The following is a 27,755-nucleotide window of genomic DNA, read 5'->3' on the forward strand; positions in this document are numbered from 1 at the left end:
TATACATATATTTATACATAAATAATATTTTTGATAATAATAATAATAATAATAATAATAATAATAATAATAATAATAATAATAATAATAATAATAGTGTTGAGCAAAAAGAAACTTAGTTGGGTTTCACAAGTTCAAGGGTAAATATACACACTTCTTTGAAATAGGCAATATTACACATAATATTCTCTATTTATATTTATAGGTGTGCATTGCATGCTACCCTCTCTTGAAATTCAAGAAATGTGACATTTGATATCCTTAAATTTTGTAAAATATAATATTAACTATCTTTCCAAACAAGACATTGACCTCTCAAACTTTTAAACTCAAAAAGTCAAAACCCTAGTGTCGGTATAAGAAATCAAGATGACTAGATTGTCAAATGTCACGTATAATATTTTTTTCGGTGAACTGTCAAGTATAATATTACATAACCTTAAGGAAGATAAGTGCAGTTTACCTAGTTTCAATTTTTGTTTTTTTATTTTTATTTTTTTGGTAAGGAAATTTTTGTTTTTTCAGTCATGACCTCAATTGTGTTTTGGTCTGAGACTCCAATTTTTTTTTTTTGGACTTGGGTCTGAGACTCCAATTTTAATCTTTAAAATGAATTCTATACTAAAACAAAAAGACATAACCCTCTTCTTATTTAAACATTTCTTGGGCCCAGGAAGGGCCAATAAAATCAGGTCCAGTATATAATAGAAGCCCATCTAACAAACAAAGGACCTAAATTATTCTCTCATGCAGCCCGCTATCTACGTTAGACCAAAAAAAAAAAAAGAAAAGGAAACCCCGGTTCATCCAAACCGGGTGAACGTGTGGGTTCAAAATTAAATTAAAGGAAATAAAGATGCAAAACCATAAGAACCGAAGAAGAAACTCAGTTGGATCAGAAGATCTGAACAGAGAACGGAGAAGAAGAAGAAGAACGAAGAGAATGGGGACGACGGTGGCGGGACTTGCGCCGGGGCTTTCACGGAAGCTGAAGAAGGTTCTAGAATCGAGGACTGACACGCCGGATCTGTTGTCCTCTCTCAACACACTCTCTTCCTTCTACGAAGAGAACACTCCACAGTCGCGCCGCAATCTCCGATCCACCATCGAGAAGCGCGCTCTCTCAATCAACCTCGAGTTTATCGAAGCTTCCCGCCCCGCGCAGCTGGTAATTCCAATCTCCTTCTCATTCTTAAAGCTTCTGCTTGCTTTTACTTGCTGCGATTCTGATCCGATCCGATCTCTGTAATGCGTCTGTTAGGCTTTGGATAGCGTCGAGAACGAGGTCAATGCGCTTACTGAATGCTGCGACAGGTGTGGATTTCAATTCGAAATGATTCTTTAGTTGTAGTTTCGTTGATTTCATGCCTATCGTAGAGGCAGTAGGTGTTATCATTTTGAACTTGTGCAATGAAACTTTTGGTCTCAAGTTTTGTGCTTAGCTGAGTTGCATGCTTATTAAGGAGCTGAATAGTGTTCAAATTGAGATAGGAGTGTGAATGTATGACTACTTAATCCCTTTTATACTGGACCACTTGAATTGAGCAGAAGTGTATATAAAATGTAATGATGTAACGATTATGAGGTGCGAAAAGTGGCAGAACAATGCTTGTGTTGTTTGCAATGTAATAAGTTATAGGTTTTAGAAATGGCAAGGACAATTCATTTGTTTGAGTGTGATATGTTTCATTTCAAGAATCGTATTGAGAAACTCTACTAAACCCTAGTTTTTCATTAGCGGCCCAGCTCCAGAAACATTAGGGTGATGAATTAAGATTGATGATTTGTTCAGAAATTGTTCATTAGGGTTTATGAATTAAGATTTTGAGTTTTACCTTAGAGAATATCAAATTTATCTTAAAAATGGTCATATTGTTCTCTAAATTTAATAATTTTTTTTACTAGTGTGTAGATCTTCTGATAAAATCTTAAGGTTTTATAATTTACAGGATAGCAAAGGCTTTAAACAGTTGTAGTGATAGCACTGGTGACATTATCAACACCACAGAGAGGCTCAAACAAGAGCTTGAAACTACTAGCCAAAGACTAGAGATTGTGGCATGTTTCCTACGCAATTATCAGCTCTCCCCTGAAGAGGTTTAAGTTACTGCTTGATGTCTCTCCTATTGTTGGACTGTGGCTTCGTGAATTAATTTCAAGATAATCATACAGTGTTCTTGCTTATCAATAATTATTGATTATCGGCAGATAAATGCACTTAGAGATGAAGAGCTGAATGAGAACTTTTTCAAGGCACTTTCTCATGTCCAAGAGATTCACGCCAACTGCAAAGTGTTGCTTAGGACACATCATCAGGTAATCTTGTTCTATGTATATCCTTCTTATCCTATTTTCACTCTTGTGAGTTACTGCAGAATTCTGCAGTCTGCAGATGTTAGCCAAAGTCTGAATAATTATGCATATAAGATTATGAGTAAGTTAGAAATACTTTGTCCTCGGGGCTAATAAAAAAGGGGGATACTTTGTCCATGACATACGTGGTAAGAGTACTGCTAGCCGGCTGTTTGTCCCAGTATGGAAATATTTATTTGTTTACTATTTTCTTTTAAGTATGACATGCATCCATGTCATCTTACATGGCTTAGCTTCTAGCATTAGTCCTATAGTCTCATATTTATCATAAACCTATACAATTTGGATTATGGTTTATTATTATTATTATTATTATTGTTATTATTATTATTATTATTATTATTATTATTAATATAAAAGAAGAATCTCATCAAGACGAGGAAAATTATATTATAAAATAGAGGGTAGGAGTTTGATCAAGGTTTATCATAATAGTGATCTTGTTATTGTATTACTAATTTGTGCTTTATGTGTTGAGCTATCTTTGTGCATTATGCAATGTCAGTTCTCATTGTATATTATTGAATAACATGAGATACTTTCACTGCAGCGTGCTGGTTTGGAGCTAATGGATATGATGGCTGTGTATCAAGAAGGAGCTTATGAACACCTATGCAGGTGAGCATTCATATAATTCAGGGTCATTTGGCTTGCGTGTGATGCACAATTGTTGTTTATATGTGCGGTTTATACATGCTTAATGCTCGAGTTTGAGCCTTGCATGTGTCATTGATATATGTGGAAATCAGATAAGTAGCACAAAATAGAAAGAGAATCAGATCCTTGTGAGATGTCAGAGAATCATGAGAAAGAAAACCATTTGCGAATAATCTGTACCATTCGTTTTGAATTTTTTTACCTGATACAACAGGATATATACATATGTTATATGTAATCATTGAATACAGCTGTCATGATTATAAAATTTATAACAAGTTTCACTAACTTATAATGGTTGCACTACTACTTCACTTGACTCTGGAGCAATGTAGTGGTTGTCTAATTTACTCTTAACATTATAATGTCATTATGTCAGAGAATATCTCATGTCTTGTAAGATTTCTTAGAGACTCTCACAACTTGTTTCTCATTGAAACTGGCTTGTTTGATTATATATATAAATTCTTCACTTTTAGGTGGGTTCAGGCAGAATGTAGAAAATTGGGTGATACTGACAATCCGGAAGTTAGTGAGCTTCTGAAAACAGCTGTGAGATACCTCAAGGAAAGATCTGTCCTTTTCAAGTATTGTGCAGAAGAGGTACGTTCAATGTTGATCAATCAACCTATTGAAAACTTGGCTGGTCTATTAGTGATTGTTGTTTGGATTAGAAACCAGTCATCTTCCATATTAGAATTGATATGTTTTGTATCGTGAAGCATGTTAATGCACCAGCTAATATAATTCCTAGTGAACCATTTGTTAACAATACAATCTAAAGAATCTACATAATATCAAATTTAAACCTGGATTTTCTTTATCATCATCTACTTGCACATTATAAATTACTAAGTCACTAAATTCTGCAGGTAGCCAATATGAGACACAATGCACTTTTCAGAAGATTTATTAGTGCTCTTACACGTGGAGGACCTGGTGGAATGCCTCGACCAATCGAAGTGCATGCTCATGACCCATTAAGATATGTTGGTGATATGCTAGGCTGGTTGCATCAGGTATTGTGTGAAAGCATTGTGATGAATGCCTTGAAGCCACTCTGGATGCTGTTTCTCGATCATGGTTTATTTATTTTTCATATATTTTCTATATGCATGCAGGCCCTGGCATCTGAACGTGAACTTGTACTTGTTTTATTAGATCCAGATGCAAGTGTGGATATTGGACCAACAGCAAAGCAATTCTCCAATAACCCTGTGAATGGTTCTGCAAAGACAGAAAGTGACTTGATGTTTGTTCTTGATAGAATTTTCGAAGGAGTATGCAGGCCGTTTAAGCTGAGAGTTGAACAAGTTTTGCAATCTCAACCGAGCTTGATAGTCTCTTACAAACTGAGTAATACCCTTGAATTTTACAGCTACACCGTGAGTTTTTCACTTCAGTCGATTTTCCATGAAAGCAATAATCCCATGTTTTTCAAATGACGTCATGACTTGTAATGGCCTTGTAGATTGCAGATTTACTTGGACGAGATACTGCACTATGTAATACACTATGGGTGCTGAAAGATGCTGCTCAGAAAACATTTTTTGATATTCTGAAAGGTCGAGGAGAAAAACTTTTACGATATCCCCCACTTGTAGCATCTGATCTTTCCCCGCCTCCAGCAGTTAGAGAAGGAGTATCCATACTTCTTGAAATTATTGACACCTACAACAGCATGATGGTTCCTGCTTCTGGCCAGAAACCTGCTTTTGATCCAGTTATATCTGCGATACTGGACCCAATTATTCAGGTTTGTTATCTGGTTTCTGTATTTTATGCTGTGACCTTTATATTCCAAATGATATTCTGAAGTTTGACCTTCCTTTCTAATATTGTATCACTTCTTACATAATAGTAACTTAGGATCTTTGAACATCTTTGCCTTATCTGTATGAGAACGTGATGATCTGACCACCAAATCTTTTTTAAACTGCTTTGCTTCGGTTCCAAGATATTGTCTGGCATTGTTTCAAACTTGGAGAGCTCCTTCCTGCTTCTCATGAGCTAAAGCGGGCTGATTCATAATCTACCCATATATTATTTGGCATCGGACCAAGTTTTTAAATGGGTTTCTTCCTTTGTTTTTGTCATTTCTTATTCCGAACAGAATGGTGCATATTTTGGTTCTTCCTGAAGATTTATTAAACCATACTTGTATATTCCAGTTGGAACTAGTTTTTTCAGCTCTAGCTCAAGGATGTGTAGAATATCCCATTTAAGGACAGTTCCAAATGCATGCTGTTCATTTTGAGAAAAAACCTGATCTTATATAGACTCATGGATTTCGTTGGTGTGTAATTGTTACAGATGTGTGAACAAGCAGCAGAGGCACACAAATCAAAGGGAGTCGGTCACTCATCAAGAAGGAATAGGATGAGTTCTGACTCTGGACAACTTACTAGATCGTCAGTTGATGCAATCTTGTCAAGTAGCAATCCTGCTTCAACCTCACAGGTCTATTATGCTCCTCCATCTTTTATCCATTTTTTTCTTTGGGTTTCACTAATATTTGATGTTGGTAGATGATACAAACTTTGTTACGATGCTCTAAATCTAATTGATTATTATTCCCAAATATCTTCACTTATATATATGCTTTATCGAATGAGATTAAACGTTAGGGGTATTTTTAAAGAAAATCACAAACATTAGGGATAAAAAACATACTTTATCCAATTTAAAATCATAAAATATTTGGCTTTTATTTGATTTCATGTCAAATCATAAATGTAAAACCATGTGGACTGAAGTAAATCCCTTACTACATTGTCCAATGTTCAAATGTAGCAAAGTTTTATATTACCATCTTTGTATTTTGGACATGACAAGTAAAGATGAAGAAATTAAACGTGCAGCAAGTTAAAGTGGTCAGCCTCTGGACTTTTTGATTAGTTCCATACAGAACTAATATCCAATAAACTAGCACTTGGTTGAGTCATAATTGCCCTCACCTTCTAATGCCTTCATCTTTGTTTTTTTTTTTTTTTGGCAGACTAGTGAGACCCCCTCCAAGATCTTTCTCATTAACTGCTTGTGTGCTATTCAACAACCTCTATCTCGGCATGAGGTTGCTGCTGAATATGTGAAAAGGCTTGGAGCAATGATTGATAATCACTTGCGTGTTCTCGTGGAAAAAGAAGTTGATGCAATCTTAAGAAGGTGTAATTTATCTGAAAAGATGCCTCATTTCCACAATTCAGTTCACGAGGGAGACAATGAAGTTGGTATGCCATTGGCAGAGATAGAAGGCACAAGTCCAGCGATCCTTTCCGAGTGTTTGAAGGCTCTTTTTGGTCTTGTTTTGGGAAGCGATAATTCTCTGCCTGAATTTGAGCAGATGCAAGTTCCAAGGTTGCGTTCCGAAGCTTCTATAGGGGTGGCCAGGTCTCTGGCACAAGCTTATGAGCTTATCTATAAAGCAATTATGGATCCCAAGAATGGCTATCCCGATCCCAGGGCGTTGGCCAGGCATCCTCCTAATCAGATAAGAACCATTTTAGGAATATAGGCCTTTACTGATATGTTTTGCTGTTTACCTATGCATGTTTTTATTTGTTGATTACGTAAATATCTTTCCTTTTGTTTTTTTTTTTCGTACTCTATATCTCCTGCGTTTGTAATTGTATTGTTATACATTAAATAAGTTTCGTCATGTGCTTAAACTTTTGCGATACAAAATATTAAAATTGAAATTAATTTTATTAATGAATTACACAGATATTTTCATGATCAGATTCTAGGAGAAATGCTTTAGAAATTTTGTATCAAAAGAAATTATTGTGTTTTTGGCTGAAGAATTTTTTCGCCGAAAATCTTTCAATCACTTGGTTTTATTTGTTTATTTTTTGGAGTTTAGCTGGTATGTGTCTTTAAGATTACTATTAGTAGAAGTTTTAAATTTTTTTTAGGGTTATACTACGTGTACACCAAAATCCGCCACCAAAGTCGGCCACTAGTATAAAATACATGCTAGAATACAAATATACATTGGAAATAAATTAAACTACACATGTATTTATACAGAAATACATTGGTGGCTAATTTTAGTGACAGATTTTGGTGTACAAATAATATTTTTCTTATTTTTTAATATATTGAAAACTTCAATTTTTTTGTATTTTTAATGAAAATATTTTTAATTTATAAGCTTAACGTGTGTCTTTATTTCTTAAGGCATAAGTTAACTGAATTCCATTTTTTATTACAGTTTTCCTTTCGTCCTTTTGGTTATGGTAAAAGAAAAGGCACTTCTTCCAAAAAACATTTACTCACAAATAACAATAATGTTTAAAGAGTGGCAATATAATTAACACCTTGATTTGAAAATAATATTTATTGCTTAAAAATAATAGTACTTAAACTCTCCTCTCCCCCTTGACTAGGCTATAGCATTCACCCGCATCAATACGCTACAAGCTTACGTTTAGTTGCAGAGACAATACGATAACCATAATACTCCACGCATATGGTTCGAAAAATGTCGGTTAGGGTTCAAACCTACATTTTGGGTTCATATGGAGTTATTATATACGGAATTGCTCCATAGTAATATTCAACTATCTTAGTTTAATCATCTTTGACTTTGAGGTTCATTGGTGTAGATTGGTTGGGGATACAACCATACCACAAATAGGTGTAGGTGAAATTTGATGGCCTCCCTTCTATGTTAAGGTAAACTAACTAATGCTTCTTCAACAACATTTTATCAAACACAAGGAAAGGCTTCAAATTCACACAAATATATATATACCCATTACAACTTGTTCTGATTCAACTCACCTCAAACACAATATTTGCACATAAAAACAAGTACTTTAATTAGCAGAAAAGGAACTCATAAGCCATATCACAAATCTTTCAAAAATGGTGGCTACAAAGCATTCTGTCATCCTTTGCATGCTACTTGCGTTGTTCTTGTCAAGCCCCAGAATGAGCCTAGGAGCTCGCCACCTCATGCAGACACAACCATCAGCACCACAACTTCCTTCCCTCCCACCACTCCCTAAAGCCACACTGCCACCTTTGCCATCTCTACCAAGTTTCCCTAAACCTACAACACTGCCACCATTGCCAAACATGCCACAACCAACTCAGCCAAAACTCTCATTGCCACCATTGCCAAACATGCCACAACCAACTCAACCAAAACTCTCATTGCCACCATTGCCAAGCACCCAAATCCCACCACAGTTGCCAAACACATTGCCACCATTGGCAACAGCTGTACCTAAACTGACACTACCCCCTATGCCAACCATCCCAGCAGCTTTATCCCCACCACCCTCAAACTAAGAATGCAGCTTATTGGCTGGTTCTCCCGAGCGTTTGGATATTTTGGCATGGTGCTATTTATATACAGCTTTTATTATTGGAGTGTCATGTTTGTTTCTGGATCACAATCCTTATTTGGCTTTATCACATAGTGTTCTTTTGAGTCCCTGATAATGCTGTTTGTACTTTGTAGTTATTATTCTGTGGTGTTTGATATTTTGAAGATTTCTTTCTCTCTGTATTTTGTTTCATCACTAATATTTATTTATAATATTATATGATTTCTTGTATTAAAGGAGTTGATGACTTGAATATTATATATAGGCGTATAGATACAAGCAAAATATACAGAAGGATATAGAATAAAATACGTAAATGTCGTAAATAAAACTTTTTCCCACCACCTCAATTACTGGAACTTAGTGATTCTCTCCCACCTCAATTACACATTTACACACGTTGATTGTGAAAGTCAAACATCAAGAGGAGAAAAGAATACGACGTGTATAATTACGAGATAATATAGGTTGCGTTTGCTTTCGAGATCTTGTAATGTGTTTGGTGATAAACTAGAATAAATTATAAAAATCTAATTTATTTTTATTTTTTTTATTTAAAGAATTTAAAATGAAAAATATAATAATAAAAAATATAATTATGAAAAATTAACAAGAATAATAAAAGAAAAAATAAAAAATAAGTTATGTTCTTTGTTAGTGTCTCTGTGTCTTTTTTGTCAGGATGGACACAAAATACATCTGTCCATGTCTCCTCTGCCAAACACAATCCTATATCTCTGTGTCCCTGTCTCAATGTCATGTCTCTATAAACAAATGCAACCTTATAGATAGAGCTAATTTGGATTGATTTTTTTGAGTAAAAAATATTTTAAAAATATTTTTATTTATTTTAAAATTTATTTAAATACGTCTTTTAAAAAAAGTATTTTTATTTAAAAAATAAATTATTTATTTTTTAAAAGTTTCTAATCCTTACATAAAAATAAAATAAAAAATATTTTTAATATTTTAATTTTTTTAAAAAGATTATCTAAATATAAAATAATTTTTATTTATTAATTTTTTTAAAATAAAAAATAAATATTTTTTCAAAAATCAATCTAAATTGATCTATAATGTCACTTAAAAAAAATAAATATTTTTTTAAAAGTCAATCAAAATTGATCTATAATGTCACTTAAATCGACAACAATGAAAGAGATGGAATTCTTCAACAAAAACTCAAAACTAGTCACTAGAGATAATAAATTGCTTTTCTCGAAAAAGCATGGTAATAAAATCTAATCGAGTATTGACAACATATTTTTAAATTTATTACTCAAAACATTATTTAAATATTATATAAAATTCGTTGATAAATAAAGATAAAAATATAAAAATTTATATATATATTTTAGGGTAAAAAACCATATTAAGCCAAATGAGTGGAAAAATAACGTAAATACGCCAAAGCAAAAATCGTTTCATCAATAAGCCAGACCGCATTTTTATATAATTCGAACCAGCTTGGTTCAAACTCAAAATGGTAGTAATTCGAACCAGGGTGGTTCGAATTAGAGGTTGTTATTTCAACGTAATTCGAACCAAGGTGGTTCGAACTTCAATCCCACATAATTCGAACTAGGCTAGTTCGAACTACGACCATTGCAAAGCATGTAATTCGAACTAAGCTGGTTCGAATTACTCTCCTTCATAAATCGAACCAAGGTGGTTCGAATTACCCTTGATTCGGCTATATAAGGAGTTCGAATCACCCTCATTCGAACTCTTATTCCTCCCCCCTACCCCACAAAATCTCAGAGAAAACGACCGAGATTCTCTCCGAATAATAGCTGAACGGAATACTCTGCTCATGGGGGACGATCCGGCACGGTTATATCGGTTGGACGGAGTCGCTCATATAGCCGGGGTCATCGACGAGGAGGTTAGTACGGAAATATTTTTTATTCTAGCGGTATTTGTGCCTTAGTGGTTTTGCATGTGGGTTAGATGGTGGTTTATGTTAGTGGTTTATGTTAGTGGTTTATGTAGGTGGTTTATGTTAGTAGTTTAAGTTAGTGGTTTATGCTAGTGGTTTAAGTTAGTGGTTTCTGTTGGTGGTTTATGTTAGTGGTTTTGCATGTGGGTTAGATGGTGGTTTATGTTAGTGGTTTATGTTAGTGGTTTATGTAGGTGGGTTATGTTAGTAGTTTTTGTTAGTGGTTTATGCTAGTGGTTTAAGTTAGTGGTTTCTGTTGGTGGTTTATGTTGGTGGTTTGTGTTAGCGGTTTTTGCGAGTGGTTTATGCAAACGGTTTATGTTAGTGGTTTAGGGTAGGTGATTTTCGTTAGTGGTTTTATGTTGGTGATTTGTTTGACTTTTTTATGCTAGTTGTTTTTACCGTAGCTCTTTTACGTAAACCGGTTTAGTTAAGCTGTTTCTCGTTAGGCTGGTTTATTTATGCGGTTTAGTTGTGCGGTCTATGGATTTGTTTTCTAGTTGGTTATCTTTCATGTAATGTTATGCGGTCTTATTTAGCAGAATGGTATGTGATGATTTATGATGCTGCTTATGGTTGTGGTTGGATTTCAAGCCGGTTCTAACTGAGCGTTTCATTTTGTGAGCAGCCCCAGCGATGCATTAGGAGCATGCGGCGGCAGCAGGGCATGCGACTTGATGACAGATACGTTCCGTACTTGCAGATGGCAGGTCTATACCATCTTGCAAGGCTGAACGACCGATGGTTCCGGCTAGACGAGGCTCTTGTCAGTGCTTTCGTAGAGCGATGGCGTCCAGAGACGCACACGTTCCACATGCCGTTCGGAGAGTGCACCATCACACTCCAGGACGTGGCATACCAGCTGGGTTTGCCAGTGGACGGCCGTTACGTGAGCGGGTGCTTGTCCGAGTTCCATATATACATCGAGGGTGGCCGTCCAGCCTGGGTCTGGTTCCAGGAGTTGCTCGGAGTTATACCTCCTCCCAGCCAGGTTCAGAAGTACGCAGTGAACTGCAGCTGGTTTCAGGAGACCTTCGGGGAGTGCCCTGAGGATGCTGATGATGAGACTGTGCGCCGTTATGCCCGTGTGTACATCATGATGTTGTTGGGCACGCAGCTGTTTGCGGACAAGTCCGGGAACCGGATTCACATCAGATGGCTCCCGTACGTAGCTAGGCTGGAGGAGATGGGTACCTACAGCTGGGGTTCCGCCGCACTGGCTTGGTTGTACCGGTGCATGTGCCGAGTGGCAAACAGACATGTGGTCAAGTTAGCGGGCCCGCTTCAGCTGCTCCAGTCTTGGATCTTTTGGCGCTTTCCTCGATTTAGGCCAGCAGGATATGAGGAGTCGAGCTGGCCATTGGCATCCAGGTACTATACTATGCCTTCTCTATTTCAATTTGACATACATAACTGCGTAGTCATTTATATTTCTGTTCATGTAACAAATGTGTATGGTGCAGATGGTCAGGTTACAACCCTTCCGGGAGCGAGAAGGGTCCTAGAGTGGAGATGTGGAGGCTCAGGATAGACATGTTACAGGATGGGGAGGTGAGTATGCTACTTAACAAGTCTCCTTTTAGAATCTAGCATTTCTAGTTGTGTGATAAAGTTGCCCTGACAAGGGTGAGTTCCTTTTGCAGTTTCTATGGATGCCGTATACTACTCCGGACGTACTTCAGGTTGTGCATCCAGAGGTTTTGGAGATTACTTCGTTGGTGTGCCAGCCGATGACCAGCCTGAGCAGGGGGGGACACCTTGGCGCATCTCCGGATCACAGTGGTCAGACTTCATTGGGTCAGACACGCTTGTTGGGGACTTTGGGAGTCCACGCTTCCTTGACGAGATCAGCGCCATCATGCAGGGGGAGGCCACTCCGCGCAGTGGTGGTCAGACCTCAGGCACACAGGCCCCGTTAGATGTTGATCTGAATGAGCCTCCATCCTCATCCGCTGGTCACCAGTTCTGTCTCGGAGGTACTCCTCCATCCGCCTTCACCGCTGCATCACAGTCTGTCGCAGGGATTTCGGCGACACCCCTGCATGTTGCGCCACCAGCACAGCCTGCCCCACCGGATGACGAGGATGACATCGAGGATGTGGAGCCGTTGATCCGCCGAGGTCAGAGGGCACGGGTACCCCGTCGCTGTGGCACTGGGTCGCATCTGTTTAGATGATTCATGTTTCATGTATTTTTTTCTTTAAAGTTCAATCATGTATGATAGTGGTTTGTACTTTTTTTTCCATAGTTTGGACAGTTTCCAATATTTAATTTTTATTACTGAATAATATTTTATTTTAATTATTGTCTTTAAATAATACTTCTCCGCTAAGTTAACCCCAAAGAAGAGCATTTCAAACAAAGAGGCATGTTAGAGTCTTTTCCGTCATCATATTTGAAATTCGGTGACAGTGTTATGTCTTGTCACCCATTTTTTCACTCCACCAATTTTGTTCATTTACTTTATTATGTTGTAGTCTGTTCACCTATGTTTTTTTTTTTTTTTATTTCTCTTGTGGGACATTCACTTCGTACGATCAACGAATCTTGAAACAGTTTAGTGATTATTTTTTTCTTATTAAATTGTGCATCCACGGAAAGTGTTGCATTATTCATAAACAATCAAACCGGTCTGGTTCGAACTATGAATGGTGACATAGGCCGGGTTGGCGCCATAGGCCGCACCTCTTTGGCCGATTCGGATCTGCCTCGTCCATAGATAAACAGCTCAGTCAGTCTCACCCTAATTCAAACCGGTCTGGTTCGACCTATGATTTGTGTAATTCGAACCAGCCCGGTTCGATTTACACGGAAAACCCTTTCTCTCTATAATTCGAACCACCTTGGTTCGAATTACATTCATTCATAATTCGAACCAGGTTGGTTCGATTTATTAACAAATAAAATAACCTAATTCGAACCACCCTGGTTCGAATTACTACCATTTCTAGTTCGAACCAAGCTGGTTCGAATTATATAAAAATGCGGTCTGGCTTATTGCTGAAACGATTTTTGCTTTGGCGTATTTACGTTATTTTTTGAGCCAGTTGGCTTATTATGGTTTTTTACCCTATATTTTATCTATACATAGACTTTTTTGTGTGTATATATAACGTGATATATAAAGATAAATTTAATCTTAATATACTATATAAAATATTTCACATAATTATTTAATATTTCAATCACATTTATTTTATTAATTTATTTTTAATATATTTTATACTAGTCACAATTTTTAAACATAGTTGAAAATGAAATTCATATACTACTGTCATAATCATCAGGAAACATGAATTGGAAGTGGCAGTTCGATGATCAATTCATGAACCAAAACTTCAACGTTAACAAGTGGGATGATGATGGCACATGCAACAAATTAGAAAACCAACAAAATATTCCACGTATGTTCAACACGTTGTTCTTATCACAAAATGTTTCTACGACAACCATGGAGCTGACAAGGCAGTCCACATATACAGCAGATATTATTATTTTTCCATCGGAGACGAGTTCCTCCACCCACAAACACAAACTCGATCAAAACACCAAGATCAACCACCACTGAGCTAAAAGCTCTCAACTTTCTTTCATTTTCAGTCACCCCTTAAATTCTCTCCGCGTGTTTGTTTGTGTGTGCCTTGCAAACCAAGCATCTGATTTGGCGTGTGTTTCATTCTATCTCCAACAACCACCATCCCATCTTCTTCTTCTTTTCTTTGTCTGCGAGGTGTTTGTCAGAATTCCACAGAGAACGAGAAGAAAAGGTGGGTTTGTGATGGCTGGATCAGCTTCAGGATCAGGGTCAGGGTCAGCGTCAGTGGGTGCTGATACATGGAAGGCTCATTTAGCCATGGCCATGGTGCAGCTCTTATATGGTGGATACCATGTCATCACAAAAGTGGCCCTCAATGTTGGTGTCAACGAATTAGTCTTCTGTGTGTTCAGGGATCTCGTTGCCCTTTCTATCCTTGCTCCTGTCGCTTATTTCCATGAAAAGTATGCTCTTTTTATCTCCCTTTTCTCCAATCATTACGGATTCACCTTTAAGAAATTTTTAATTGTGTTCTGTTTTTAGCCATAAATAATTACTACTTTTCAATTTGTTGTAGAAAAATTTAACCTGTTGGAATAATTACTATTTTGCATTTTCTTCTTATTGATGCACTTTCCACTGTTTAGGGACATTCTATTTGTATGAAAATATTAATTATTTAGAAATTTCTTCCTGCAAATTTAGAGCATGCTCTGTATTTCACTGATGTTGAATGGCTTACTCCTTTTGGACATTAATTTGAGGCAATGAACAATAGTAATCTAAAACCTGGTTCAAGAAATGTACTATGTTTGTGCTTGATTGTTATTACTGGTTCCAGGCTGCTAATCATGTTTATATCTTATACAGGAAGACTGCTAATTTTGATTGTTGGCACCTAACAGCATAGGTTATACATACTTGCTTTGCACATTTAACAGTTCTACAGATTCGAAGTAATTTAGAAACAGTTTTAGCTCTGAGTTTTATTGTTTCCACTGACGGTATTCTCAAATCTTTATTTCATTATTATTTGTGATTTCCTAATCTACCATGTTGCCTGTAGGCGTACACGGCCCCCAATCACGAAGCGCCTATTGCTGTCATTCTTCTTTCTTGGATTAACTGGGTAAGATTCTTGATGTAGTCACTTGTTTACTGTTTTGGCAATATAGGAACAATAATCTTATTATCACGTATACTGCGTTTGCTTCTTGAATCTTGATCAGGATATTTGGCAACCAGCTTTTGTTTCTTATGGGTTTAAGCTATACTAATCCAACATATGCTTCTGCCACGCAGCCAGCAATTCCAGTCTTTACGTTTCTGTTTACTGTAATGATGGGGTCAGTTTCACTCTTAAGCGATTTCTTACTTCATGTGTTAACCGAATATTAAATTTTCTTTTTCTATAGAGCCTATAGAAGCGAATGCACATTCTAAACTGTCAACCGGAATTGTGTATGTTAATAAGCATATCCCACTACCCTAGGACATTCAGTAAAATGCTTACCTAAACTTATTCGTGCAGTACAGAAAGAGTAAACTTGCTAAGATATGAAGGGATTGCAAAGATTGGAGGAACTCTCATCTGTGTTTTTGGTGCTGTATTGATGGTTTTGTATCGAGGTCCGGCTCTGATAGGATATTCAGATCTAGACCATGTAGCACTAACTGAAATTAGTGCCAGAGGTCAGCCAGAGCCAGCTGGATGGTTAATGGATGGTTTGCAAGATTTTGGACTAGATCGATTTCATATTGGGGTTTTGTGTTTGATAGCAAACTGCATGTGCATGGCTGCTTTTTTGGCCCTTCAGGTATGTACCTTTTTGTTGACTATTCTTTTTCATGGCTCCGATTCCTTTTCACATGTCTTGTGACAAAGGGTGTTGACTATAGAGATTGGGTAGTTATAGTTTCTTCTGTTGCAAACAGTTCTTTCACTTCCCTAGAGATAATTTACTTTGGAATATATAGGTCTCTATATTGCTAAAATGTTTTCTGACCTGACTTGATAAAATTATTTGGTCCGAAAATGCCAGTAAATTTTATTGTTTGTTAAACCAATATCTTTGTTGGATTCACTTGAACCACATTTCATAAAACACACATTATATACTCACTCTTTGGCATAGGATTTGGATGGCTTCTGAATGCTTTTCAGAGTTATAACTTTCTTTTTTCCCCTTTGGATTGAAGTATATCATTAATACTAACAGAAGAATAATACAACATGATGGAAGATAAGAGATCTTCCCAAGTGAATTTTTTCTGGAAGCTCCAATCCTAATGTCAGGCATGGCATATATTTACATTGATCAGATTAGTTGTGCTTGCTCATCAACTTTTGCGAACCAATTCATTCTGACCTTATGTTATATGCAACTTGGTGTGTTTGATTTATTGCCATGGCTTGTTTTCAGGCACCATTATTGAATAAGTATCATGCACACATATCTCTCACAGCATATTCGTACTTTTTTGGAGCTGTACTGATGGTGATATCATCGATATTCATGACTGATCCATCGGCTGACTGGACTTTGACGCGGTCAGAAGTAGTTGCTGTTATTTATGCTGTGAGTCTAATTTTAAATCGATCTTCAATCTCATGAGCCCTTGTTAGTTATCACTTATTATTGAGCATCCAGTCCAATTCTCTTCCTAACATTTGAGTTGTCTTCTCTAAATTTGGCACCTGTTCATTGTTTCTGCTGTTTCATTGAAACGGATTGCTAGCTATGTTTCATACAAATATTATCTTGTTTGGTGGAGACTCTAATATATAGTTTTTGACAAATATTTTCCCTGTTTCTTCAGGGAGTTATTGCATCTGCCCTTAATTATGGAATCATTACATGGAGCAACAAGATTCTGGGGCCAGCTTTGGTTTCCCTTTACAATCCCCTCCAACCAGCATTTTCTACCCTTCTGTCCCTAATCTTCCTTGGAAGTCCAATTTACTTGGGCAGGTATTGTTCCTATTGCTTCCAATTACTCATGCATTTGTTTCTCCTATATCATCCAAAAATGGTATTGTTTCTAAACAATTTCCACAGACATCTAGCAATTTAGCCTTTTGAAATTTGCATATTCTTTGCTCATCCTTTTTCTTTTCTTTTGGGTGCATGGCAAAAACTTCAACAGTATCTTGGGGGGACTTTTTATCATTGCTGGCTTATACATTGTTACATGGGGATCTTACAAAGAAAAACAAGCAAATGCTGGAGTTATTCCTATTGCTTCTTGGGTGTCTGAGCCACTTATTCATGAAAAGACTGCATACCAGAAAGGTCATGCTATTTCAGGGTCATCCAGCATTTCCATTAATCCAAAATCATTGGATTAAGGAAATAAATTATGCAATATATATATCATGTAAAAATTGGTTTATGCTATCATTTTTTTAGTTGTGAATTCTATGTTTGATCCTGTCTATGTAAAATTTCATCCGAAAATTGGTGTCTGCTATCATTGTAGGAATGAACATTTTATCTCGTTTTAGGACAAAATATCAAAATTGGCCTAAACATTTTGCAATGAAATTTTGTGCTTAAATTTGGAGACCAAATTTGAAATGTGATTTTGTATCTTAAGTCAAAATACTCCAGGGCTTTGAAATGTATTTTTGTGTCACTTGAGTAAAATATTTCCTCATAAATTTGATGCCGGGTGAATTTGTATCAATGTTCTGAAAACCGGATTGGCTGGTTCAATCAGGAACTGGTCGTCAGGCTGGTTGACACCCAAAACCGCCTTGCAAAAAAAAAAAAAAAGATAAAAAACTGGTCGAACTGACGGTTAACTAATGAACCGGACCGGTTTTTTAGGCTTGGTTCACTCCCCTCCCCTCTTCAAAATGATGCGTTTTGAATTTTGATTAAAAAAAAAAAGAAAAGGAAAAAAAGGGCAACATAGTGAACAACCCCCTCTCCCTTTGCCCCTTTTTTCCTTTTTAAAAAAAAAAACAAAATTCAAAACGCACTGTTTTGAAGAAGGGAGGGGAGTGAACCGGACCTAAAAAAAAGGGATCAGTTCAATCGGTTCACTAGTTAACTGTCGGTTCGATCGTTTTTCACTAGTTTTTTGCAAAGCGGTTTTGGGTGTCAACCGGACTGGCCTGGCGACTCGATTCCCGATTAATCCGGTTGAATTGGCCGGTCCGGTCCGGTTTTAGAACATGTATATATATAACAATAATTCATTGGCCAGTAGCTAACTCTTAAATAGAAATTCGATCCGCGACAAATTAATTCTTAGTCGGTCAAGAATATCGTAAAATATGGGCAAAAAAATTATAAGAAGAAGGAATGCGAAGACGAAGAAGGAGAAAAGCGAAGAAGAAGAAGGAAGAACGCGAAGACAAAGACAAAGAAGGACATGTTTTACGTTATTGAAACGCGCATACGAAGAAAGTAGTTTTTGTTGAATTTAGACCAACTTGGTTGGACTTAGTTGTCAAAAATACTTGGATGTATAGCTGGACTGATTTATGTAATTGAAAAAATGACTAAATTAATAGATGTTCATAAATATATTTGGTAAATATTTAATTAAACATGTCAAATATCATATATGTTGTCAATTAATGTTTCACAAATATTAATTATTGACGAAAATTGTGAATGGAGTGATTGAAGGACAAATATAATTAATTTTTAGTGTTTAGCTAGCATGTATCCTTAATAAAACTACTATTAATAAACTATTTTAAATATTTTTATTTAATAAATGAAAAATAAATGTATTAAAAATTTAAATTTTTTGTATTTTAAAAAAATATATATTTTAATTTATTATCTTAATATATATCTTTAGAATACAAATTAGATAAATTTTAATTTTTAATCTTTAATAAATTAATTTAATTAAAAATTTTTTGTAGGAACAAATTTAAAAAATTATATTATTTTTAAAAAATTAATTTAACTATTAATTTTTATTAAGTTATGACTCATAATTAAAGCGAATGTTATAATATCTATCACATTACGGCTAATTTGTTAAAAAAAGACAAATAAATAATATAATAAATTTTAAATATTTTATTTTTATTTTAAACATTTTATTATTTATTTTTAAAAATAAATTAAAAAATTTAAATATTACAATAAAAAATATCATAGAATTCACATAATATCTATTTTATCACACACGTGGAACTTCGACCATCACAAAATTCAACAAACACCACCATCTACCTGGGCCAATCTGCATTTTCAGAAAATAAAATATTATAATATGTGTCTGTGGTCTTTATCACTTATCAGTATCAATTATTTTTGAAACTGACCTAGGAATTAGAAAGTAGAAAGTCTAAGACCAATAAGATTACTTTCTCCACCACATTTGTGATTTGTGGGATTAACAAAGCTATTTTGTTTTGTTATGAAAGTAAAATTAATGATATATTTTAATACGATAATTTTTAGTATTTTTAAAATTGTGAAAAATTTATAAATCGGAGAGTCTAATTTATGTACTTCAATTTTTTTAATTTTTTTAAATATAAATCGGACCGTCCGATTTGTGTACTTTTCACAAATCGGATGTCCGATTTATGTACCTCTAGAAATCGGACGGTTCAATTTCTGTATTTCTACTAAATCGAACAGTCCAATTTCTACTTCTCTAATTAAACGGTTCCACATTTGAGAATAACACCACAACAATTCACATTTAAAAAAAATACTATTACTATTCCAATATTAAAAATAAAAAATTCGATTAACAAACGTGCACTTTAAAGTATCAATAATTCACAAGACAAAAAAAATTCAATAATTCATTGCTTTGTTCAAATAATATATTTAGAAGAAGAACCAAATTATCAAAATTGCATACATAAAATTTTGGCACAGAAAAAATAATTTCAAGATGTAACTAATAATTTTTTAAAAAAATAGTATGAGTTTGATAAAAAATAACACAAACTATTTTTTGTACTGACAAGAAGTTTGTGTATTTGGTTCAATTCTTTACAGAAATATTTAAATAATTATTTTAAAGATGTATAAAAATGGGGATAAAATTCATCCTTTTTCCATTTTCTTTTTAAAATTTGTAATTATTAATGTAAAAATAAAATTGTGAAAGATTTACTTAAATAAATGTCACCTAATTTTACGAATAGAAATCTCACATTCTTCTAAATATGGTTAAAAAAATGACATCCAAATTTAATCCATCAAAATTTTAAAAATATATATCTCATATTTAATTATTTTTGTCAAATTAATATTTTTTAAAAATGTATTCTTCATTTTTTCCTGCTATAATTATTATTTTACACAATTGTTTACGTAAACTAGTTATTTTTGTTGACATTATATAACTAACTAAATTTATGTCTAATTTTTTTTTCTTATAATATCTTTTACTTTGACAAATCAAAGATTAATTCGTCGCGAATCATAAATCTATTCAAGAGTTTGTGGTTAAAACTATTTTAATTTGAGAGTAATCTAAAACTAAATCCATGTTTTTTTATTGTAATAAAAAAACACGTGTATTTAGTGATTGTCATGATAGCAACTTGTGCAAGTGTCTGGACAAATAGGGAACAGCAGCCTTGTCTTCAAAATATTGAAGTCAACATCATCATTGCTTGAATGCAAAATTAGATTCAAAAGATACCAGAACCAAGACAAGTAGCACCGAAGTTAAAGTTGAAAACTTTCTTTCATTTCTAGCAACCCCATTTTGCAGTTCAAGTGTTTGTGAGATGGCAACTGGTTCAGGATCAATTATATGGAAGACACAGTTGGCCATGTTAATGGCACCCCTAATCTATGGAGGTTACAATGTTGTCACCAAAGTGGCACTCAATGATGGTGTCAACCAGCTTGTCTTCTGTGTCTTCAGGGATCTCATTGCCCTCTCTGTTCTTGCTCCTGTTGCTTATTTCCATGAAAAGTATGTGTATTTCTCTTCACTTTCTCCATTACTTGTAGATAGATAGGTGCAATTATTGGAGTCATCGCTATCATAGTTGTACGGATTCCTTCTTTTTTTTTTAAAAAATAATCTTTTTTGTTTGTTTGTTTGTTAATATAGAACATGCTTTCCATTTAACTGAAATCAAATGTGCTTACTTTTTTTGGAAATTGATTTGAGGCATTTAATAATAATTATCATAAAGAACCTGATTCTATATATGTACTATGTTTGTGTGTGATTGTTGTTGCTAATGGTTCTGGAAATTCTGGAAATGTAATTTCTTTGCACATTTAAGTTGACAGTCCTTAACATCAAGAGTATAGAAGTGAAACTTTAAGTATAGTCTATACTATTTTGTCCCCTTATTATGATGGTATTTTTTCAATTTATCATAATGTTTGATATCCTTATCTTACCATGTTGTCTATAGGCATATGCGACCACCCATTACTAAGAAGCTATTAATGTCATTCTTCTTGCTTGGATCACTTGGGTGAGCTTCTTCATATACTCACTTATTTCCTAATTTTTCAGTGATGTAAGAACTATAGTGTTTTATTAATGCATAAATAATGTTTGCTTCTTGAATATTGTTCAGGATATTTGCCAACCAGCTTCTGTTTCTTATTGGTTTAAAGTATACCAATGCAACATATGCTGCTGCCACACAGCCAGCTATTCCTGTCTTTACATTTCTGTTTTCTGCAATAATGGGGTCAGCTTCTCACTTTCACTCTTTTTGATTTCTAATTCTGAGTTTTCATATAATATAATGTTTGAAACACAGTAAAGCATGCCTTAACTTATTTATGCAGGGTAGAAAAAGTGAACTTGCTAAGATATGAAGGGTGGGCAAAGGTTGGAGGGACTATTATCTGTGTCTTTGGTGCCTTGTTGATGGTGTTCTATCGCGGTCCAGTTGTGATAGGAAATGAAGAAATAGTAATGAAAAGTGCATCTCAAACTGAGCCATCTGGATGGTTAATTGATGGTTTGCAACATATAGGATTTGATCAATTCAGTCTTGGTGTTATGTGCTTAATAGGTAACTGCATGTGCATGGGTGCTTATCTAGCCATTCAGGTATCTAATCTTTTTTTTGTATCCATTAAATGACTTTTAATCACTCCATCCTTTCAAATTAAATGTCACCTGAGACAAATCAATACATCAAAAGATTGTTTTATCTAGATATAACTATATCTGATACATGATTTTAGATGTACTAATTTGTCAAAGGAGACATTTATTTGAGTGGAGGAAGTATCTTCATTTCCTTGCTTCCAGTTTGAACCAATTTGTTTCAATCTCTTTTCAGGCACCGCTATTGAGAAAGTACCCCACAAATATATCTCTCACAGCATATTCCTACTTCTTTGGAACTGTATTGATGGTGATAGTATCAATGTTTATGACTAATGGGATTACTGACTGGACTCTAACGGGGTCCGAAATTCTTGCTGTTATTTATTCTGTAAGTGTCTGAATCTTTAAATCAATCTCCATCCTCATGAGCCCTTGTTTGCTATTGCTTAATGCTGATCATCTTCTGGTCCATTTACATCCATAAGCCATGTTTATGAAGCTAATATTTCCCCCTTTTTCTTTGTTCCAGGGAGTTCTTGCATCTGCCCTTGGTTATGCACTTATTACATGGAGCAATAAGACCTTGGGACCAACCATGGTTTCCCTATATATCTCCCTTCAACCTGCATGTGCTACTATCCTTTCCCTAATTTTTCTTGGAAGTGCTGTCTACTTGGGAAGGTATTGCTCCTAAGTCCTAATAGCTTCCACTTACTGATGCATTTTGTTCTATGAGCTGTGGCATCTAGAAATGGCATCCTCAAATTATATCTTATTATTTTGAAAGTTTCTTATCAGTCTTATTTTTTGGTGCATGACAACAGTATCTTGGGAGGAACATTTATCATCGCTGGCCTATACATTGTTTCTTGGGGATCATACAGAGAAAGACAGACAGAAGCGAATGAGGGAGTTATTCCCTATGAATTTTGTGTTTCAGAGCCACTGATTCAGAAATAGCCAACATTTTAGAAGTCTGTTACTCCGGGACCCTTCAATGTTTCTCATAAGTCATTGGCTTAATGAATTGAATTATGCAATTTTTGTGTATTTGATTATGCTATGATTGTAATAGAATTGGATAGCAACACATTGATTTTCATTGTGTATTGAAATTAATTTCTGTATATTTGATTTTATCTATGTGAAATGTCATATTAAATCAACACAAAACTAACCTGAGTTACTTACAAACTAACTAGAGTTATCACTAAGTCACTAACTAACCTGTGCTAGCCAACTATGCTGATTGAGACAAGTTAAAAAATAATATTTAATTGCTGATAGAAGACAATACTAGCTTAATCAAACACCAAGATCTAGTAGCACCCACTGAGCTAAATGCCTAAAAGACAAAAACTTCCCTTCCTTCTTGACAACCACTTTCCCCATTTTGTGTGTGATTGATTGTGTGGAAATTACAGTGGTGTGATATGGAAAATGGTGCTTCAGGATCAGTGAGGGGTGGTGAGACATGGAAGGCACAGTTGACCATGTCAATGGTGCCCCTAATCTATGGAGCATACCCTGTCATCACAAAAGTTGCACTCAATGATGGAGTCAACCAACTAGTCTTCTGTGTCTACAGAGTTCTCATTGGCTTTTTCGTCCTTTCTCCTTTTGCTTATTTCCTAGAGAGGTATGTAACTATCTATGCTCTTATTTATCCCACTTGTTTCAACCATTAATTATATTAAAAAGAGCTAACTAACTATATGCTTTCCTTCTTATTGTTGACTTAACACTATATATGACTGTTTAAAGAAAAAGATAAGACTAATGAAATAATAAAGAGTGTGTATTCTGATTTTCAATGATTACAAAAAGCTGTTATATATCAACATCTTCTTGTTAAAAAATTCTACAAAATCCATACAAAATCCTATTTCTGCACACCTCTTAACAGAAAATATTTCTACAAAGTTGGGGGATAGAAGGAAATATTTAAGGGATAAAGGACAAAGGGTTCTGCTGCTGCTGATTGTTATAATTTGTAACTGGGCCAGTGTTGCAACTTTGTGGTTTCAGCATTTTTTTTTACCCTTATCATTGACTTCATTTGGTAGATTAGGCCTTTCAATTGTGAATAGTAGCAGGATCTGTGTTAGTTGTAGATATAGTTGTAATTGGTAAGTGTCTTGGGATGAAAAATAAGAAATAATGAGATAACAGGAACTGAGAAACAAGAATAATAATCTAAAAAGTGTACTATACTAGAAATGTATAATACTTGCTTTCTTTGCAAATTTAACAGTCCTACACATTTTCAAACTTTAGAACTCAAACTTTATCTTCACTTCATTTGTAATATGTGGTATCCTTACCTTACCATGTTGTCTATAGGCAGACGCGACCGCCCGTTACTAAGCACCTACTCATGTCATTCTTCTTGCTTGGATTACTTGGGTGAGCTTCTTCATTTACTCATTTCAGTTTATATAATTAATAACTTTTGTTATATTAATACATACAGAATTCTCGCTTCTTGAATCTTGATCAGGATATTTGGCAACCAGCTTTTGTTTCTTATTGGTCTAAACTTGACCAATCCAACATATGCAGCTGCCACTCAGCCAGCCATTCCAGTCTTAACATTTATGTTTTCTGCAATCATGGGGTCAATTTCACACTTTCCCTTTTATGGATTCCTATTTCTGTCTGTTGGCATATCATTTTTATATTTTAGATACCTTAACTTACTGATGCAGCACAGAGAAAGTGAACTTGCTAAGATATGAAGGTGTGGCAAAGGTTGGAGGAACTATTATCTGTGTCTCTGGAGCCATATCAATGGTGTTGTATCCCGGTCCAGTTGTTATAGGAAATCCAGAAACAGGAATGGAGCATGTATCACAGAATCCATCTGGGTTGAAGGATGTAGGATTCGATCAATTCCAACTTGGGGTTATCTGCTTAATAGGGAATTGCATGTGCATGGCAGGTTATCTATCAATTCAGGTTTGTATCCTTTTGTTATGTAGTGTTAAATATATTTATAGCATTAAGGTAAAAGGTAATAATCAGTGATCAGCAATCAATGTTGTGTTAACGTTTTTGATACATCGAAAAATTAATGTAATCTGACATTGCCAGTATTAGCCACCACCACCATGAGCCAAACTCTTACATGCCCAAGTTATTGAGAATGCAATTTTCTAATGCTTTGTCATATATCAGCACTTCAAGTTCTTATCACATCTCTTATGATTCAGATGAAAAACACTGAGAACTTTGGATAGGTATAGTATTCAAATTCAAACAAGTCTTTTATGTCACTGATAATAGGATTCATTATTTTGGACTATGATTCTAAATATAGTTGATACAAATTATCTGCTTCTAGTTTGAGGGCTTATCAAATTCATTAATTTACACACTTCAATATTTGCTGGTAGGTTCTGCTACATGGAAAGTAGTTGTCACTTCTAATTTATTTCTATGACTTATATTTTCAGGCAAAATTGTTGAAAAAGTACCCCACAAACCTGTCCCTCACAGCATATTCCTACTTCTTTGGAACTGTATTAATGGTGATAGTATCGATTTTCATGACGGACGGGATAACTGACTGGACTTTGACACAGTCAGAAACACTTGCTGTTCTTTATGCTGTGAGTCACCAAAAATTTTAAGTCTCTAACATTGGATCCGAATATATTGATTTACAAATGAAACAAAAAAAAAAGTTAAAATGACTTATAATGGAGGGAGTAATAGATTTTTTCTGGTTTTTCAACATATAGTTCATGATAAATTATTTCTTCTTTTTCTTTTCACCCTTTAGGGAATTATTGCATCTGCTCTTGGTTATGGACTCATAACATGGTCCAACAAGATTTTGGGGCCAACTATGGTTTCCTTATATAACTCCCTTCAACCTGCATTCGCTACCCTGCTGTCCCTAATTTTCCTTGGAAGTCCTGTTTACTTGGGAAGGTATTGCTGCTATATATTGCTTCCAGTTATTGATGCATTCTGAAATTATATTTTACTTTAAAGTTTCTCACTAATCTTTTTTTTTTTAATTTTATTTTATTTTTTGGTGCATGACAACAGCATCCTGGGAGGAACTTTTATCATTGTTGGCCTATATATTGTTACTTGGGGATCTTACAAAGAAAAGCAGGCAGATGCTGCTGAAAATCTTCCTTGTGAATCTTGTGTTTCTGAGCCACTTATTCATGAAAAGACTGTGTGTTAAAAGGCTCATTATTTCATAGTCCTCTAATGCTTCCCTTAAATTATTAGCTTAGGTTAAACAAATGTCGGGGATTCGAATCCCGCCTTGTGCATGCAGCAACCCATTGGCCAGCGGCAAACCCTTAAATGGAGCTCAGTATCGCGACGGATTAGTCCCTGATCTACCGGGTTGGAGGATACCGTGAAAAACCAAAAAAAAAATTATTAGCTTAGGAACTTAATTATGCAGTTTCATTTCTGCTTATATGTTTCACATCATATCTCTTACTCTATATTATTCTTTACTTATGCCAATTGTGGGCAAAACTATGTTAATGAAATTGAATAGAATAAACATATATGTCTACTATATCTATAATGCTATACATACACATTTTCTATATTTTTCTATTTTTTGTGAGTTATTGATGGAAGTTATTAATAGAATTGTCTATTGGTATTTTTGATAAGGACACAACCTTGTATGGACATCCAATGAAAGTTGGCGTGTAATAAATTAAGAATGTTGAGTTTAGCAAACAAATAATATTTTGGTGATGACAAAAGCAAAGTGATCTCAAGGCAGTTGAATGGAAATTAAAACCACAACCCAGCCCAATGCCAATCAAGCCCAAGGGAAAGCAACCCAGCCCAATGCCAATCAAGCCCAAGGGAAAGCAACCGTAAGCTTCTCTAAGTTCACTTCGGGTAAAGCATAGAGAAAAAAAAAATGGAGTTTCACTTTTTCATTCTAACACCAAAAAGGAAGAAAAGAAAAGCAAAATCAAGGAAGCCATGTCAAATCAAGATAAAAAAAAAAAAGCAAGTTAAGCACAATAAAAAAGGCTAAATGTAATTTGTTTCTATTTACATGCAAGTCAATTGCTTGCTTTTTTCTCATTTTTTCTGCATCACTATTTCAAGTAAGTTAAAGAAATTAGTGGCTATCTTGCTATGCTGTAAATTAATGGTTGTTAGGATTTGGTTAAATTAGTCCCACATTGCTTAGGATAGCAAATGGAGTGGGTGGTCTAGGCTATAAATATGAGGCTAAGTTCTCCATTTGATTTTGCACCAGTCAGAAACACTTTAAGCTTGTATCTGATTTTTCTTTTCCTCTGTACTCTTTGATTAGAGAGTGTTGTGAGGTGTAGTTAGATATTTGCTTTGAGAGAGTGTGGGTGTACTGGGGTGCCGGTGTTAGAGAGTAAGAAGTCTATGTGTTGTAACAATTTTCACATAGTGATATTCTCTGGTTGTCATTTGACAACGGCCGTGGTTTTTTCTCCGGTAATTGGAGTTTCCACGTTAAATTCTTGTGTTGTGATTGTGTCTATTTTATTTCTCTGTCAAAGGTGTTTTCTCAAGGGGGAATGGTGTATTATTCCCAACAAGTGGTATCAGAGCTTCGATTCGGTGGGATTTATTCTTAGTATGCTCTGTGGTTGCAGCCTAGTCTGACCTTCCACTTCAGAAAAGAATTTTGTCCTGTGGCTTGAGGTTGATCTTTGGTTGCTGTTGTTGTTGCTGGAAGGCAGTGTGACACTGTGAGAGTGCAGTTTGGAAAGGTTCTGGCTAAGGAAAGACTTGGTATTTAAGTGTGTCCATTGTGACCCACCTCTCTTTCCTGGGGACCCTTCCTAGTGCACGGTCTACAGTTGAGTTATACTATTCCAGTATACAGTTGCAACAATGTCAGGATATTCAAGTG

General features: G+C 35.1%; 5 protein-coding genes across 7 annotated transcripts; all 5 read left to right on the forward strand.

Annotated features, from left to right (window-relative positions):
• The first annotated feature begins 880 nt into the window (after positions 1–880).
• LOC130982636 (conserved oligomeric Golgi complex subunit 6) lies at positions 881–6,754 on the forward strand. The gene is made up of 11 exons (XM_057906679.1): positions 881–1,168; positions 1,262–1,314; positions 1,950–2,097; positions 2,209–2,316; positions 2,924–2,991; positions 3,510–3,633; positions 3,903–4,049; positions 4,152–4,415; positions 4,502–4,786; positions 5,344–5,490; positions 6,029–6,754. The coding sequence occupies exons 1-11, from the start codon at positions 944–946 to the stop codon at positions 6,542–6,544; spliced, it is 2,085 nt and encodes a 694-aa protein (XP_057762662.1). The 5' UTR covers positions 881–943; the 3' UTR covers positions 6,545–6,754.
• A 1,064-nt stretch (positions 6,755–7,818) lies between these two features.
• Positions 7,819–8,548, forward strand: LOC130982654 (protein PELPK1-like). Its single transcript, XM_057906698.1, has one exon. It carries the CDS (start codon positions 7,900–7,902, stop codon positions 8,326–8,328), a length of 429 nt encoding a protein of 142 aa, XP_057762681.1. The 5' UTR covers positions 7,819–7,899; the 3' UTR covers positions 8,329–8,548.
• Positions 8,549–13,674: 5,126 nt separating this feature from the next.
• On the forward strand, positions 13,675–17,421 carry LOC130980081 (WAT1-related protein At4g19185-like). 3 transcript variants are annotated; one of them, XM_057903704.1, is made up of 7 exons: positions 13,675–14,304; positions 14,907–14,969; positions 15,070–15,186; positions 15,372–15,657; positions 16,264–16,419; positions 16,661–16,812; positions 16,988–17,420. In XM_057903704.1, the coding sequence occupies exons 1-7, from the start codon at positions 14,084–14,086 to the stop codon at positions 17,187–17,189; spliced, it is 1,197 nt and encodes a 398-aa protein (XP_057759687.1). In that variant the 5' UTR covers positions 13,675–14,083; the 3' UTR covers positions 17,190–17,420. The 3 variants fall into 3 exon arrangements, with proteins under 3 accessions (XP_057759687.1, XP_057759688.1, XP_057759689.1); XM_057903705.1 differs by having other exon boundaries at positions 14,132–14,304; positions 15,143–15,186; XM_057903706.1 differs by lacking the exon at positions 13,675–14,304 and having other exon boundaries at positions 14,919–14,969; positions 15,143–15,186; positions 16,988–17,421.
• Positions 17,422–20,430: 3,009 nt separating this feature from the next.
• LOC130980083 (WAT1-related protein At4g19185-like) lies at positions 20,431–23,026 on the forward strand. The gene is made up of 7 exons (XM_057903707.1): positions 20,431–20,755; positions 21,210–21,272; positions 21,378–21,494; positions 21,595–21,862; positions 22,098–22,253; positions 22,395–22,546; positions 22,690–23,026. The coding sequence occupies exons 1-7, from the start codon at positions 20,565–20,567 to the stop codon at positions 22,823–22,825; spliced, it is 1,083 nt and encodes a 360-aa protein (XP_057759690.1). The 5' UTR covers positions 20,431–20,564; the 3' UTR covers positions 22,826–23,026.
• Positions 23,027–23,183: 157 nt separating this feature from the next.
• On the forward strand, positions 23,184–26,445 carry LOC130983243 (WAT1-related protein At3g45870-like). Its single transcript, XM_057907450.1, has 7 exons — positions 23,184–23,504; positions 24,209–24,271; positions 24,366–24,482; positions 24,574–24,823; positions 25,321–25,476; positions 25,650–25,801; positions 25,922–26,445. The coding sequence occupies exons 1-7, from the start codon at positions 23,299–23,301 to the stop codon at positions 26,064–26,066; spliced, it is 1,089 nt and encodes a 362-aa protein (XP_057763433.1). The 5' UTR covers positions 23,184–23,298; the 3' UTR covers positions 26,067–26,445.
• The last annotated feature ends 1,310 nt before the right edge of the window (positions 26,446–27,755 follow it).

This window comes from Arachis stenosperma, chromosome 5 (assembly GCF_014773155.1).
Source record: "Arachis stenosperma cultivar V10309 chromosome 5, arast.V10309.gnm1.PFL2, whole genome shotgun sequence".
In the NCBI taxonomy this organism is placed as follows: Eukaryota; Viridiplantae; Streptophyta; class Magnoliopsida; order Fabales; family Fabaceae; genus Arachis; species Arachis stenosperma.

Bases quoted from the DNA above. Each gene is read 5' to 3' on its own strand.
- LOC130983243 (XM_057907450.1), top strand. From the start codon at position 23,299: ATGGAAAATGGTGCTTCAGGATCAGTGAGGGGTGGTGAGACATGGAAG. The intron at 24,483-24,573 runs GTCAATTTCACA...TTACTGATGCAG, and splicing joins ATGTTTTCTGCAATCATGGG to CACAGAGAAAGTGAACTTGC. The intron at 24,824-25,320 runs GTTTGTATCCTT...TTATATTTTCAG, and splicing joins CAGGTTATCTATCAATTCAG to GCAAAATTGTTGAAAAAGTA.
- LOC130982654 (XM_057906698.1), top strand. From the start codon at position 7,900: ATGGTGGCTACAAAGCATTCTGTCATCCTTTGCATGCTACTTGCGTTG.
- LOC130980081 (XM_057903704.1), top strand. From the start codon at position 14,084: ATGGCTGGATCAGCTTCAGGATCAGGGTCAGGGTCAGCGTCAGTGGGT. The intron at 15,658-16,263 runs GTATGTACCTTT...GCTTGTTTTCAG, and splicing joins CTGCTTTTTTGGCCCTTCAG to GCACCATTATTGAATAAGTA. The intron at 16,420-16,660 runs GTGAGTCTAATT...CTGTTTCTTCAG, and splicing joins TAGTTGCTGTTATTTATGCT to GGAGTTATTGCATCTGCCCT.
- LOC130980083 (XM_057903707.1), top strand. From the start codon at position 20,565: ATGGCAACTGGTTCAGGATCAATTATATGGAAGACACAGTTGGCCATG. The intron at 21,273-21,377 runs GTGAGCTTCTTC...AATATTGTTCAG, and splicing joins TTCTTGCTTGGATCACTTGG to GATATTTGCCAACCAGCTTC. The intron at 21,863-22,097 runs GTATCTAATCTT...ATCTCTTTTCAG, and splicing joins GTGCTTATCTAGCCATTCAG to GCACCGCTATTGAGAAAGTA.
- LOC130982636 (XM_057906679.1), top strand. From the start codon at position 944: ATGGGGACGACGGTGGCGGGACTTGCGCCGGGGCTTTCACGGAAGCTG. The intron at 2,317-2,923 runs GTAATCTTGTTC...CTTTCACTGCAG, and splicing joins TGCTTAGGACACATCATCAG to CGTGCTGGTTTGGAGCTAAT. The intron at 4,416-4,501 runs GTGAGTTTTTCA...ATGGCCTTGTAG, and splicing joins TTGAATTTTACAGCTACACC to ATTGCAGATTTACTTGGACG.